Source organism: Rhea americana, unplaced genomic scaffold, assembly GCF_003343005.1.
Source record: "Rhea americana isolate MKP2758 unplaced genomic scaffold, rheAme1 scaffold_2, whole genome shotgun sequence".
NCBI classification, from domain to species: domain Eukaryota; kingdom Metazoa; phylum Chordata; class Aves; order Rheiformes; family Rheidae; genus Rhea; species Rhea americana.
In genome coordinates this window covers 15292284-15308295 of record NW_028186149.1, presented here as the reverse complement: position 1 = coordinate 15308295, position 16012 = coordinate 15292284, and the positions used below count along the sequence as shown (strand labels likewise).

Below are 16012 nucleotides of genomic sequence, written 5' to 3'. Positions count from 1 at the left end.
AGGATTGTCATTGGTGGACTGGTTTGAGCTAATACAAGCACAAAAGTTAAACAATGTGTGCATCTAAGAAAAGATGGCAGATCAGGCAATGCTGAAGAAAAGCAGAAAGGAAACAAATTAAAATTCAGGCTCAAGCGTGAATGTTTCTGAAATATTCTCATTTTCTCAGCTTCCAGAACCCTTGATCTTGTTTCGGCTTTACAATGAATTCATTGGACTTGCAAAAGAAAGCCAGAATGTTAACGATGAATTGGATGCTAAACAAGGTAGCCCCAAATCAAAGAAAAGACAATCAATCTGTATTGAACTGAATAGGATCATCATTAAAATTAAAGATCTTCTCAAGCAACTGCCTGTGCCAAACTATAACACTCTTCAGTATCTTATAGGACACCTTCACAGGTGAGAAAAGATTTTATATACAAATTGTATATTGAAGAATAAACTGTTACATGCTATATACTAGGAAACTTGCACCCTTTRGATATCTAGAGGAAAAAGCTTCAGGGTTTGTGTGCATTTTTCACTTTGTTTATTCCCTAAAAGTCTTATGCTTATGAAAAGTACACTGTAGTGTTCTTAGATCCTGTATACTTATGCTAGGAGAGATCTTAACACAGGCAGTTAGCCCCCTCCTTCTGACCTTGTAAGAGGCCCTTTAGAAATAAAGGCGGATGTGTATTTGCATACATCAACCACTGTGAGTAAGTGCTTCAGAAATAAGACTGACTCTATAGTTTGCCTTACATTTAATACTGTTGAGTCTAAATTTTTAAGTTTAGTCATGATCCTGATTTCTAAYATTTACTTCACAATCTTTGTGTGCACACAGATACCAATTTTGGTGTTTCAACTTATGAGAGAGACAAAGCCAAAATATATTTATTTTTGTTTTTCTGGAACTATGGTTAGGCAGCATTGCTTTGCCATTCTGCACCTGTGTTCTAAACTTGTGGCTGCTACAAAATCTCTTTAGAAGAGGGAAGGATCTTCCTAAATTTCATTTGATTTGGAGTTATCAGTTTAGGTGGTCAGAATTTTTTCATGTGTACATTAATGAAAGATTGCTCATATAAAAACTGTAACAGTCAGAGATGGCTTTAATTCTTTGTGTTCTGGGGAAATTTATATACCTATAGGAGGTGGTTCTTTTTTGTTTTGTTTCCCAATATAATGAATTCTGAGGTGAAGGAAGAATAGGAAATGCAAAGGAAGAGCTGAGCTCCATCATGCTTGATTCTCCACTGACATTAGGGTCAGTAACTACTGGCAGCTGCAGGGACACAAGTGTAATTTAAGTGTGACCCAGGTATGACAGTGATTTGGTGACTATGTATTTTCAGAAAAATTTAATGTTGAATCATGGTAATAACTGTTTTCCAGTTATATTTCATTTCCCTGTCATCCAAATGGTAGATTGTGCAGTGCTGTATAGTAAGGTGTACCAAACTGACTGTCACTGAAAATGGATAATAATGGGCTATAGCTGCATAATTAATTGGAATGGGACAGATCAGATTTTTTTTTTTCCCCTGGAAATGTCAAATAGCCACAATTCATAACTAAGTAGAAAGTAAAAATAGCCTTGGGTGGAARGGGCTTGGTCCAAGTTACTAGTAAGTGTGGTCTGCACTGGTAATTCTGCTTGCATACCAAACCCATGCTTGGCCTCAGGTTTTTATTTTGTCTTTTACCTTCTTTAAATGTAAATTAGAATTAATGTCTAAAATATTTCTGAAGTAGTAAAAATTTCTAACTCTTGCGGGTTGTTTTTTCCCCCCTCCTCACACAGGGTTACAGAACAGTCTGATGAAAACAAAATGTCAGCCAGCAACCTTGGCATAATATTTGGCCCAACTCTGATCAGGCCACGTCAGACAGATGCTACGGTTTCACTGTCATCACTTGTGGATTATCCGTATCAGGCCCGGGTAGTGGAGCTGCTCATAACATACTATGAAAAGATATTTGATGTTTCATTGCAACCAATTCTGAGCACATCTCAGTCAGAAGAAACTGCTGTTACAATTGGAGTTACTTTACCAACAGAAGAGAGGGAGTTGCAGCAGCAAAGGAAGTCATTTGTTGCTGTGAAGGAAGTGAGTGGCTTCTCTTGAGCTGATGCAGTGTTGCCTGCGACATCTTGTTTTGTGTTAAATGCTGCAGTGTTCCAAAGCGTGTTTCTGTGAAATCCCTTTTAACAGTATAGGTGGCTGTTGTTTGGAATATATATATTTTTTTAATTAAGGAGCATCTTTCCTCTTGTTCTCAGTTTCTTTTGCTCTGACTTTTGTTAGCAGGGTGTTCTGCTAGCTCCAAGTGAGAGCAGAGTTTCAGGAACAGCTTCATCGATTTTGGAGTCAGACAATAGCAAGAACGCAAAAGAGCAAGAAGATGCATCTGTAACTGGTTAGTGAGCTTTTATACATCTTGGTGGGTGAGTAAGTGCTATTGTGGATGCCTTAGATTACAAAGCAGCTCTTTAATTTAGACATAAGCAAGTCAAAAAAACCTACTTGTCAYTGCCTGATACTCTGCTTTATCTTAGAGGAATAAACACTTATGTCTTCCTAAAAGCTTTTAAGAAACCTGTGTTTATGGCATCAGATTGTAAAATATTTGGTAAGAGAACACAACAGTGACTTGTTTGTTCTTTTATTTGGAAAAAAAAGACGTTATGTTGTCACTGTAGCCTACACACTTGATTTCTGAAATCAACTGTGATGCTATAAACCAATATCCAGCAGTTAGTGCTTTGACTGTTGCTTTTCCCCCAGGACGTGCATYATTGCCGCTCAGTGGGACTAAAGTAGAAAGCTCTGGAAAGAATAATGCTCTGACAGAATCATCGGCTACCAGCATTTTGGATATTCATATTTCTGCTCCAAAAGAGCCAGGTTTGATGAGCTAACTTTATAAGTCCTCAAGTTTTGTTGTTGTGGTTTGTTTTCTTTTTTCTTTTTTTTTTTTTTTCTGTTAGTCTACCTGTGCTAATGCAGCAGTTGATTTTAATGCAGGTATGAACCATTTACTTTATTTAGGAGTGAACTATACACGATCCCTTCCAGTTCTACTGAAATTTTCTCTTGAGCTGCTGTTACCAGCTCAGTCTGTACATAAATAGTGCTGCACTCCAAAACACGTTATCCAATCTTTGAACTGAAAATATCCAGGGAGGGGAAAGCACCAGTGTTTAAAAAATTTTAGTGTCTTTTTTGCATAACATAATTCTGTTACATTTGTACAGTATGTATTTTATTGCTATTGAAGTGCTAGTACTTGGTTAGACTAGGATACTCCTAGTATATACACAAGGTTGTGCTGCATCCTGTTTCAATACCAGCTGGGAAGAGGCCATAAAGTTAATCCTGCCAACTTCTCTTTTCATTTGGTGCAAAGATCTAGTAACACCTATTTGTGTATTTCTAGGTGATGCTGTGAGTCCAGCTTCAGAGAGAGACGACGATTCATTTGTTTTTGTAGGAGAAGATAGCTGTAAAATTAACATATTTCCTGTAAAACCCAATCGTCAGATTACCAAAGTTCCATTGCGGGTTCCAAGGACAAAACCAGCTATTCGCCCTGTGAGCTTACCTGTAGACCGAATACTTCCTCCATCTGTTTTGAATGAAAAAAATTCACGAAATGCAGGAGCAGCAAGTCCTGAGAAGCTTGGCAGGAGTCCTACCATTGAAGAAGTTTCAGAGGTGAAGGCACTCCCTGCTGTTAATACCTGCTGCAGACTTTCTTGTTATGACCCCCAGACTCTGCGAAAGACTTGGGACAAGCAATATAAACAATATGATATAACAGCAAGGACAGCAATGATTGTGACTAATGTGCCTCAGGAGAACCGAGCACTTGAGAGTGGAACTGTAGGTGCCTTATCATCATGCAGCATTAGTAACAGTTCAGCTAATGCCATTCTTCCTAGTAAGCCATATTCTGTTTCTCTCAGATCAGGAAGAACAACAACAGAAGGGAATGGTCCTGATACCAATCCTCTTGCTGCCTTCAGGGCACCAAGAACATTGCAACCACCCCCAGGGACATTTTATAAACCACCCTCTAACAAGTCAAAACCAAACGAAGAAGACGGTCCTTCTGCTAAAGCTTGTGCACGAGTCAGTGCTAGCTCTGTGCTTCACCAGGATAATGCTTTGAAACTGGCTAGGAGCTCTGCACTTCTGTCAGGTGATAGCATACAAAACACAAGTGAACAAAAAACTAACTCAGAGGATATTCACTCCACRGATCTAAAGCCTACTTATCAGAGACTGAGACCAAAAAGGATCCAAGAGCTAGAACACAGGGAAGCTCACTTTGTATAGGGTGCAAATTCCTCTTGGACTGCTGTTGATCTTGCCAGTGAAGGCTTTGTCTCGCCCCTTTATYCTCTGCCTTCCCTTGAAAATCTCATTTTTGTGCCATATTGGAGTTATTTTTATATATGCAACATTTTAAAAATGGGGGGGGGGGAAATTAAGTCAGATCTCATTTTGTAATTAAGTAGACTTTTATAAAGATCTATTGCATTCCCAGTCTAGATGCAGCTAATAGGCTCGTTGGATAAGACACTGAGCTTCATTTCATAGTATGGAATGAAGTGCTTATTCATAGAGAAACAATTGTTGCATGTAGCCATGAAAGGAGCCATTTTCTGTGTAAACCATGTAATAAAAATGCAAAGTTTGATGTTTGCTGTCTAAGCATAAACCAAAGCTTGTGCTTTGCTCTGTTAAAGCATTTGTTCAGTTTTCTAATCTGTGCAATTAAAGCTTTGCTCCTGAACAGACTTACATACTGGCCAGCATGGCCCATAATTATGTATATGTGTATATTTTAGGCAGACATGGCCATCTGTTGCCAGTTTTCTGTGTTGTCACTTTAATCTTTTTTTTTTTTTGTACAGCAAGGATGCACTTACTGAGCTTTACYTTTCAAATGCAGCAATCAATCCACATCTGGTTTCTTATATAGTCTAGTGAGTGGGGCAAATGTGCACAGTCTACTTCATTTGGATGCCCTTCAGGAGCGAGTATCATTGCAATGGTGCTGTCTTTCTCAAGTGAATGAAAAGGCAGTGTGTTTGCTTGCTGTAGATTAGTTTCACCACTTAACCTGGTATAACTGAAATGAAGAGCATGTTTTCCAAGTTTCAGTGAAGGAGCTGAAAATAACCAAAAAAATGCATTAGTAGGTGCATCTAATGGTTTTCACTTTGTATTAAATGGTTTTTACATGTGTACACCGTTATATTTGCTTTAAAATATATTAACTTGTTAACATTTCAGTGACTCTATGCTTTTTATGTAATTTATTAAAAAAAAAACATTTGGCTTTTGCAATAGTATAGTACCCTGCTGAGTATGCCTTGGGGAARGGGAGGACTTTTCATAATCAGATTACAGTTACAATTAATTGGACCCTTTCTCACATACTATAGAGTACAGTTATTTCAGCATGGTATCTTTTAAAGATGAGAACCAAAAGGACACTCTCAGAGGATATGAAAAGCAAAAAATCACTTTTCTCCTTTACAAAGCTAAATTTACTTTAGTACTCAATTCATTTTGTCCTTCCTCACAAAATACCCCAAATAAATCCCTTACTGCATTCAGTGGACATAACTTGATTTTAGTTTCCAGAACAAAAGCTATTAAGCTGGTAATGCTGACCTCCTAATTCCTTGTCATGTTACCAGGGAAGCAAAGCTTGCGTACTTGCAAAGGTCATGCTACTGTTGGATGGTTCTGGTCATGCCAGGACCATTTCTCTAGGGAGCTGTCTCATAATGAAGGAAAGCCTGAAGATGCTGTAGACACTACTTCTGGCCAGACTACTGTTGCAAGTTGCGTAAGAGGAGGGGTGAATTCTTAACAYAGATGAGAGCTCATTGCCCTTGCAGAAGGGGAAGAAAGGGATTCTAAAAAGGATGCTTAAAGAGGAGAAATAGTGTTAATGAACTCCAGAGGTGCCATAGCAGAAGTAGTGCATAGCCAGTGAAAGGATGGTGCTGGTAAGTACAGACTAGTACCAAAAACTGGCAAATTCTGTGAACTGCAATTAAATCTTTTCTGTCTCATATTTTTAAACATTTTAACACACTGTATGTGCTAATGGCTGAAGACATTTTAATAAAAACTGTTCAAGTTTGGCACTTCCAGTTAATGGTCTTCAGTTAATGGTTGTCTAGGTGGATGGAAGGTCTCTAGCATGTCCCTCCAGAGAGACAGAATTTTAGGCCATGTTGTGAAAGGATTCTGTGCAATTCATGTGTAAGTTGTAATTTTTTTTTTTCTTTTTTTTCCAATTGGGCTAACAGGGCTGTCAGCAATGAGCWCCTTGCTTTTTGCTTTGTAGCTGGAGGTTGGTCAAGGACTTCCCAACCCATTCTCCCCCTTCACATGAAAGGGATCAGGTCTCCCTCCTATTTAGGGGAAGAAGGACCCAAGAAATCCTCCAAATGCTGGGCACGTCATGGCTGAACATGAGTGGGGATGACAGTGGGTGCSGTACCATAGGTGACTTGCCTTAAAGAGGTTAGTGTGTAGGAAGCAAAGGAATCATCCTCCTGTAATTAGGGTGCTTCTGGTCTGGTTAGTAGCAGGTAACTTAGGAAGATGGATTTTCTTCTCAGGAAATATAACTCAATCAGCTGCTGGTCTCGTACCTTACAGGCAGCTAGTGCCTAGCAGAGGGCGTTTGCCCGTGGCCCTGCTGCTGGCGCAGCCCTGCGGGGATTAATCGTGCAGTGCTGAGGAAGAAGCTGCGCGTGTCCTTGAACACAGCATCCTTTGCAGTATCTGCCTACGTGGACGAGTAGATATTTCAACAGCTTTGCCGGCTTTGGATATTCTAATGCTATATTAATGTCGTTTTTTTWAAAAAAAATCCTTACTTTTAAAAGATGACTTCTGTACATCTCAGGGTAACCTCTCTAAATTCCCTTTGTAGCTTCTTAAAGCCTTTTAATATGATATAACTGAAGGAGCTAATATGTTTCTTTTAAAATGAAAACCTTTATTTTGTGTGAAGATGGTTTAAAAGCATTGTTGTGATGATCCTGTTTCACATAGTCCAGCCTGTGCAGCAAGGATAGTTCAGAAGCCGTCGCCCTTCTCCATTTGAAAAAATCACCTCCATCCCGGGGACAGCAGCAGAGGTGCTATGGCCCGTTACCTCCCAGGAGGGCAAGCCCAGMTGGAGCCAGCCAGGCTGCTCAGGGCAGCCTCATGCTTGCCCCTGCCTGGTCCTTCCAGAACCTTCCTGCCAGGCTGCTCAGAGCAGCCTCATGCCTGCCCTGTCCGGGCCCTTCCAGAACCTTCCTGGCCCAAACCTGCAGTGTGGAGCAGCCTGTAAATGGCGGGAGGCTCTTGGCCCGTGTGGGCTGGGCGGCAGTGCCATGAGAGCTGACATGTGGCTTTTATTTTATTTTCCTTGACAATTTTGTAACTTGTTGCTTGTCTTTGTTTTCCATCCCTCCAAAACGGGTGAAGAACCTTAGCCTCAAGACCACGTTTTGTTTGGTACGGTGCAAGGCAGTGCGGCCCTCCCTGCTGCATGAGGAGCCCCCTGAGCCGGCRGAGGGGGGTGGCAGCCTCCCTGCGCCAGGCGCAGTGCAGAAACGTGCTGTCCTGGGGACACTGGCGTGACCGGGTAGGGGTGAGGAGAGCAGGACGTGACTAGCCCCGGGTCACTCAGCAGGCCACACGGAGAACAGAGCTCTTGGGGCAGCGGAGCCTTAATCCTGGTGGGAAAAGCCTTTGGCTTTCTTTTTGACTGGAAATGTTACTAATGCTCCCTGTTGTTTCTTTACATTGAGGTGCAAATTTCCCAAGGTCTCCTCTTTGACATAGCTTCACCACAAGGGAATTGCAGTGCTTCCACCCACCTGCCCCAGGTGACAGGACTCTGGGGTCATGCCAAGTGTGGGCCCCCTGTGGCTTGCCCTCTGGGGAGGAAACCTGCCTGTGTCAGATTTGCTTGRTAATTATGTTTTCTGAAGTTGTAATGCACTTGCCTCATCCCTCTTAAAGCTTTAGCAGCATACCGACTTCCATGATAGCCTGACCTAATTAGTTGTGACAGCTCTTTGTTTAGCAGGGCCCCTAATGCTACCAGAGCTACARTTTGAAGACCGTCTCTTCAAACGCAAGGTTTGTTTAGATGTGAAGAGAAATCTTCAAGGAAGTATCAACTTCCTGATGCAGACTTTATTGTGCTTATGCCAGTTGTATCAGATGTTAGGGGAGATTTTTATTCAGTAGTGCTTAAACTCTCAGATTGAGCTGTACTACATCAAGGAGGGGATTAAAACAATCTTCTTACAGCTGAGCACTGTTATTCTGCAAAGCACTAACCACATCTAAGATATGCATTCCTTTGCAGCCAAGCTGAACATCCCTTCACAAACCCTTTTCTTTCCCATAGCACAGCAGTACTCACACATGAGGTAAGCTTGTGTGGTAAGTTTTCCAGTTTTTGTTGTTTCTGTGTAGTAAGTCCTTGTTTTGCTTGCAAATCTGTGAATTCTTTAACCTCTCTAATGTGTCAAGGGCCTCACTTCATTTGAAAGCTGACTGGAAATGCCCTGTGAATGCTGTTAGTGTGCCAACCCTAACATTAATTACTTAGTTCAGATCAGGTTTGTGCTTTTTAAGTGACTCCGTGCTTAYCACTCTGGCTTGCAGTACAAAGCAAGCTCAGAGCACACAAACCTGATTTTCTTTGGATGAAGGTAAACTGGCATATGCACTCTAGTTGCTAAGGTGCATTCAGCCCATGGGGCTCATCTGAAGTAACTCCACAAACATATGTAATGTAGGTGTTGGATCTTTGGTGTGTGCTATTTCACTCTGTAGATCTGCTTTTACTGGGCCTTACTGCTTGTCGGTGTACACACAGACTCAGTATGCTAGGAAATTGGACAAACTATTTCCATTTTTCACTAGTGAAATTCTGTGGGTTTTTCCCTGTGTTTACAAATAATTCTATTTTATATGAAAATGTAAACACTTATAAGCACGTTTCATAAAAGGAGGCTTAAGAGACAAACCTTTCTAAATAAAAGCTACTATCTGCATGCCAGTTTGTTTTCGCAGAGAAAGGAAAATTCTGTTTCTAATATAGAGGTATGCAGGCACCTAGAAAAAAGGGTTTTCAAACTCARCTAGAAGAAAAAGCCATCTCCAATCTTTCAACATGTAAAATATTTGAGGGGTGAATGCTAAGAAAATTCTCGTTCTTCTCAGCCCTCATGATACCATGCTTCTAGCTGACAGAATAGTGTTTACRTGAGGTAAACGGTGATTACGCCAGACCTAGAAAACATGCCCTCTGAGGCTGCATTTGGTATGCTTTGTGCTTGTTTCACTGCTGTGTGCTTTGAGCAGATAGGAGTGATTAGGCAGCCAATGGGTCTGCAGGTGAGCAGGAAGAATCTGTTTATGGTGCCCCCTTTCCCTGTTTTAGCATGTAGAGGAGGCTGCCTGATTCTGATTGTCTTTGATTCTTAGAAATACACCTTTTAAAAAAGGAAGTTTCACTAGTCCTTATTCAGTTTTCTTGTCGACACACCCCTTATGTCATTGTATCAGCAACCATGTGAATGCTACAGCTTCTACATACTTGCCTCTTTGCATCCTATCTTTTGCCTCCCATTAAGTGGCATAACTCATTTCCTCTTGTTTCCTCTCCTTTTATTTTTTTTCACTAGCCACTCTATCCAAGAAATACTTGACCCCATCATGCTACACCTTCGCATGCTTTTTTCCTTTAAGTCTCTCATGTATATGTTTCATGAAAACCTCTAAAACATGTTTTAAAAATTTTGGCAAAACTTCCAGCTTAGGCTTTTCAAAGGAATTTGAGATAGCTGGGCACAACATTTCCTTATCTTGGTAAATCTCAGCCTGACTGTGCGTGTTTTAAGAACCTCCAGTATGCAGTGATTCTGTGAAATTACATGTGTAGTTTTCTGTACACACTCAGGTCTGTACATTACTTATATAAAAAGTTTACACACCATTCACACAACTGCCTCAGCAAAACTGTGTTAGTATTAATTGTGTTAGCTTTTTAGTGAGGCTGTGTGAGAATGTTGTTCTCTATGTAAGAGAACATCTCACCAATTAAGAAATTGTCTGGTGGCTGGAAAGCACTGTTTCTGAAAATGAGAAATGTTGGCCCATGAGCACAGACAGTAGGCACGAGTATGCCGAGTATGCATGCTTTGAAAGTTACCTTTTTAAGTAATTTCTTAAGTTACAGTAATAATAATAGAAAAATGCTTGCATGTGCTGCTGGAGGGTTTACTACAGATGTGTTTATAATTTGCATCACAACACTTAACCAAATTTGACTCTGCTGATTCAGGAAATAAGAAAACTAATAAAATACTGGCTTTTAAAGTAGCTGTTAAAAATAGGCATGTGTAGGAGAGGTGATGTAATAGCTTTAATTAGGTCTTACAGTGACCATCATGACTCATTTGTGGCTTTGTCTTTCATAAATTGTGTAATCACACAGTCTTACTCTAATAGAACACCTATGCTGCACAAACCTATGTATTGGATAAAGGAGTTTATGTATGTATATCATAGGGAGATTTCTGTTCTCAGAGATCTATTGTAGGCATAACTCAAGGACTACTACGAAATCTGTATTTCCACTCATTACTTTCATTATGTCCTGATCCACAAATGGAGTATCTCCTTTTTTGCTGCTGCAGGGCTATCAGAAAATCTTAGCTATCAGAGGAGTTGTGCACAACTGATGCGTGCTATAAGCTGAACCATGTTTTCCCCTCCCATGTGAACTAATAGGCCGCAAACAAGCTTTCTAGGTTTACTTTCAAAGCATGCACTCTTTACAAAGTAAAAGTGGGTCACAGGCACAGCTGATACAAATGAATGTAGAAAACAAACATGCTCCACCATCATCCAATTGTAATGTAAAAATCTAATTAGGAGAGATTAGTTTAATCTGTTAGAGCCTCTACTGTGTACATACAGGCTGCAGGAAAGAATTTGTTCTCTTAAAATAATTTATAGAGTTTTAGTGTTAAAATGTTCTCTGATTGCAAGTATTGAGTTGTCTGCGTTGGAAGTAGTGCTTAAACACAGTCTGTAGTCTAGCAGCAACACTAGCTGCTGTGCACTGGCATTAATCAGAGTGGACTTACCTGTGTAGTTTTATAAAGTCCTTAATTTCTCTGCTGAGACTCCAGCAGGGTGAGCATCAGCTGTGATATGAACATATGTCCAACAGAAATCGGATCAAAGCCACTTGGAAAAGATGAGATTGCCTTGTAATCCTTTCTGAAGGAAGCCAAGCTGAAGTCAATAGTTTAGGTGCAAATCTGTGCAAAGGCTTGAATGTCCTGAGATAACATTAGTCAAGGAAGCAATGTGCTAAGTGCAGTGCTCTGCAGTTGCAGCATGGCCTGGCATCCACACATCATTCCATTTTAAATTCAGTGATCTCACGGACAATTTTGAAAGGTTYCCCTGATGCCCTGTGAAGGGGCAAGAAGACAAGTGCCACCAAATTCTTTTTCCTTGTTGTTTGTTAGGGAGGATATTTTGCTTTTAAAAGTAAAGGCTAGAATGGTACACAACTTCCATTTGGCAGAAGAGTCACAGGATTCTGGTGGTGAGACGGTGAAGGAAATTACAATAATGCTTACACAAAGCTACAGACTGACGAGAGCACTCGGGAGTTTTTGCTGTACTGTTATCTATTGCAACCCTTAAAGATGAAAATCTATAAAGAATTCAATGTTCACTCAGCTTCTTTGCTTTGAGGTCTGACCATAAGCAATACTGCTTGGAGGCAATTTATTTTGAAGACATGAAACAAGCCATCTAGTCCTAGTATGTAACTTAATTTAATCAATATTAATTAAAGTAGGACAGAGCTTGCTGAAAGACTCTCTGAAACATCTAAGGAGCTCTGAGTCAGAACATAGATATAGTCATGTGTTACTTAGCTTGATGTATTTCTATGTCTGCTTGAAGCTTGCTGTCACTTTGGAAGTTTTAGAAAATAAAAAATCAAAGAGAAAGTTTTGGATGAGAAGAATAGTTGTCTTCTGCCTCCTGTACTGTCAGCTGAGAAATAGATGGTTAAACTTCTTCCCCAGCCCAGATGCATTTTTGTGGTTCTAACTGCAACAAGAGAATATATACTATCGAGCAAAAATATTTCGGTTGTAAAAACTCTCTCCATATTTTGCTGCCAAACTGCGATAGCCAGGGAAAAAAAAAAAAGAAAAGAAAAAAGAAAATGCCTCTTATGGCTTTACTTAAAGATATTTTTAATTTTTACTTTTTTCTTGTTTTGTAGTAAGGGTTGTAACAGGATTGAGCTTGGAAAAGGGGCTAATATTAATTTTTAATATTAATTTATTTCTACTTATTTTAAAATAAGTATTTAGCTTTTATTGTGTTGTGCACTACAACTAGTGGCTATGATGGTGTGATGTAATTAGTTACTTATCTCATTATCTTGTCTCAGTCTACAATATGTATGAGTTTTCTTTTCAAATATATGCAGAAAGTCATTCTTCCATGTTATAGTATTAAGTGCTAGGGGGGGAAAAAAAAGAAAGAAAAAAGTACAAAATAAGCCTCTTTTTTTTTTTTTTTTTTTTTTTTTTGTGAGCTGGAGCTTTGTCAGTGTCTTCCTATGCTTTGCTAGTATGCTGCTGATAAAACCAACTTATTTTGGTTCGCCCTTACACTCAGGCCCCTGGAAGGGAAATCACTTCCTGCAAAAGGAAAATTAACAAAAAAAAAGATTTACTTATGCTATAGATATGTCATGTCTCTTGTGCTTGTCATCTTCAGGCAGCAAGTGCATACCATTCTAAATAGTATCAGATACATAATTTGCATTAGCTTCTAATGAAAAACTGAATGAACAATTCATGTGGGATTTCTTCCAGTTTTGGGAGAGGGGGGTTAATATTTGTGTTTATACCCCTTATATTTTTGGAAACTGTTTCTTCTAGTGCCAGTCCTAACTGCAGCTGTCTCAAGCAACCACTGAATTTGTGAGCAGCATGCTGCTGCCTTTAAGAATGATGATAGATCTGCACTGTGACTAATCACATTAGAAGTTCATGTACCTCCTGAGCCCATGTGGACCTATCAACATAATGTTGCTAGGTACTATTTTTATCATGGACCTACCCCATTATTTTACTATAATGTTTTGCTATACTTAAATTAGTAGATCTTGAATTCAAACCATCCGGTTTCATGTTATTCTGTCTGATGTCCAGACAGGAAAGGATATTTTGGGWTTGAATTTGAATTATTCCAAATTTACTGTGTCTTGCTGCAGAATTTGAGGCCTGTTTCTCCACTATCTTCTGACTATATTTTTTAAATTCTTTTTTTTTTCCTTCACTTTTGTCTTATGTTAACCTGTGGAATTCAGATCCTGCAAGCAGGATAAGGTTAACATAGTTTATCGTTTACATATGTGAAACTGTTCCATTTACGATAGCAAGGTTCTTTCTATTTAATTCCCAGTGAAGGTACTAACAAAGCAGTTTGAGGAGATATAAATGTAAACTTGTTCATCCTATAATTAGAGATAATTCTCAAATGTGTCTGACAAGCCATATACAATCTTTCTTCAYGTTTTATATGTTGGTTGCAATTACTTTTAAGTATTAATGCCATAACTGAAATAGTTTGTTTTAGGCCAAAAGGAAAAGTGCTTTTAAATTCTGAGTCATTTAGCAGAATCTTAACAACAATCTATCTAGTAATTAGTCTTCCTCTTAAAAAGTGATTTCTTTGGCAGTTCATGCATATTAATTAGGTTGTCCATCATTAGTGAGTTGCTCATGCTATATGGAACATCTTTCCCCATCACAGACTAGCAAGGTTTAATGTATAAGCACAATCTGGATAACCTTGCTTGCTGTCTTTTTTTTCTTTTTTTTTTCCCTCCAAGGTTATTAATCCTGGCTTCTCTGCTAATATATTCTGAGTCTCAGAAAAATACCTAGATCATCTAGGGCAAATGTTAACAGACATTTTATCTGGCAATTCTAATCCCATTTATGCCCTTTGCAAATTTTTCTAACTAACTATAGCAGCAAAACTTAAAAGACGGTGCAAGTATGCCATCCGTAAGGAGATTTAGGGATGTGGGTTGTCTAAGACTGTGCATACTGCTAGGGAATCTCTTACCAAGGTAGAAACAACATAATGGATGGTTAAATAAAGAGCCAGGAAGAAGAGGAGGCCAATGGCAGGGTACAAATTGTACGACCTTGTCATGAAGGCATAAATTTCCTTTCTCAGCTGTAACAGAAAGCTTGCAGGGTGCCCATCTGCGGTTTAATGGAAGGTGAGAGAATCTGAAACAGAATTAACTTTTCCCCTCTTGTTTAGCTCCAGGATTCATGTTGCAGAATAGCAGCAGGTGGGAGGATGCTGGCTTATGCAGGAGTGTCAGAGCTATCTGACTGTCCATAGTTAGCAGCTCTGGGAAGAGAACCTAGTTGGAAACTCCTGTGAAACTGGGGGCACGCCATGCTGCTGGCAGCTGCTAGCTGGTCACTGTGAGCWGCCCTCAAACAGATCTAGGCTGGCTTTGCAAGTGAGAACGTTCTTAAGGCCCATCAGCATATTTACATGCCAAAACTACTGTCACTAGTGACAGTAACTCTTACCGTTTTCTTGATGATGCTCAGATATTTTTTTTTTTTCCCCTGGGATCCAAACTCTTCCAACAGTTAATTGCTGCCCTGAATTAGGTAAACGCCTGAGGAAAAACTAGACATGTTTCTTTTCCAGTCCTGAATGATGGGGAAAAAATGTGATACTGAAAACTGCAAAAACTGTTGACCTGTGAAGTAAGGGAATGAACCAGGTTTTGGCACTGTCAGTTTTATATGTAAAGTCTTTCTGCAGAATTTATCACTTGTTATTTGATCACCTATAAGCAGCACAGCCAATTCTAGCTCAGTTTGGCCTCAAATACTCTGCTCCAATCTCTTCTGTGCTCCATGTGTTAAAAGAAATCTGCACATTCTTTAGGAACCCTTTCAGGAGGATTAGTCAGGACTGGTGCCAGCCGTTCTCCCCTGTTCTGGCCTCTTCCTGCCTGGTTGAGGTCTAAATTCCTTTTCAGATCATAAAATGTGTACCTGAAATGATTTTCTGAAAGAGTCAGAGATATTACTGATTTTTATGTCAGCTGAAGCCTAGCTGACAGATCGAACAAAAATATTCTGTCATTTTAGCCAAGCCTTGTCTCTTAAAATCAGACAAAACCTCCTCCAATTAATAGGTTTTCTACAAATGGAAATTTAGAAGAATGGATAGTGGCAGCAGGGATACAACAAATTATGTAATCCATGAGCAATTCTACCTGTGTAATTCATGATACAAGTTTGGGTAGTCTCTAATGATAGAAGCCCTGCAGTCTTTCCACACAATCAGTTTTACTACTTTATCATTCCTATAACTGGAAAGTGCTTTTCAATATCTAACTTGCATCTTTTTTACGCAGTCTCCAAGTTATTAACCAGTTATGAAAGAACTACTCTTCAGTTATTTAAATTCTGTAAGGCAGTTACAAAGTAGGAAGTCAATAAAGGTAGCAAATTCAAACAATTTCTTCATTTTTGAACAGGTCCCTGTATCTGGCAAGTATATTTTTAGATTTATATATCCAATCCTGTTTTTCCTTTTGAAAATAAAAATTAATATTGGTAATTATAATGTATTGTGAACCTAGAAAACAGAGCATAAAATTGTCTTATTCTGTTGTATCTGTACTTAAATGTCCTGGGAGTTGCTGACTTAAAAGCATAAAGTCTTAGATCCCGTTGTTTAAATAAAATAGCAATAAAATGAATTTTCTTTTACAAAACCTATTCCAAGCTATGTTAGTCAATAAACACCTCTAGTGCCTGATTGGAAAGCCTAGTTTTGTCTTTATTGCAATAAGTAGTTGATATTAAAATAATGTCCAGCTGTAAATC

General features: G+C 39.2%; 1 protein-coding gene across 4 annotated transcripts in view; it reads left to right on the top strand.

The window, feature by feature from the left end:
- The window catches only part of ARHGAP29 (Rho GTPase activating protein 29), a 55102-nt gene extending 49812 nt beyond the window's left edge, over nt 1-5290 (top strand). For 3 of the 4 annotated variants that reach the window (XM_085303597.1, XM_085303595.1, XM_085303599.1), the window contains 5 exons: nt 170-402; nt 1793-2099; nt 2298-2409; nt 2778-2897; nt 3430-5290. In XM_085303597.1, the coding sequence (XP_085159723.1) occupies nt 170-402; nt 1793-2099; nt 2298-2409; nt 2778-2897; nt 3430-4331 (1674 nt within the window). In that variant the 3' untranslated portion in view covers nt 4332-5290. The remainder of the gene's footprint in view (nt 1-169; nt 403-1792; nt 2100-2297; nt 2410-2777; nt 2898-3429) is intronic. The other variant, XM_085303596.1, reaches the window with a different exon arrangement.
- Nucleotides 5291-16012: the final 10722 nt, after the last annotated feature.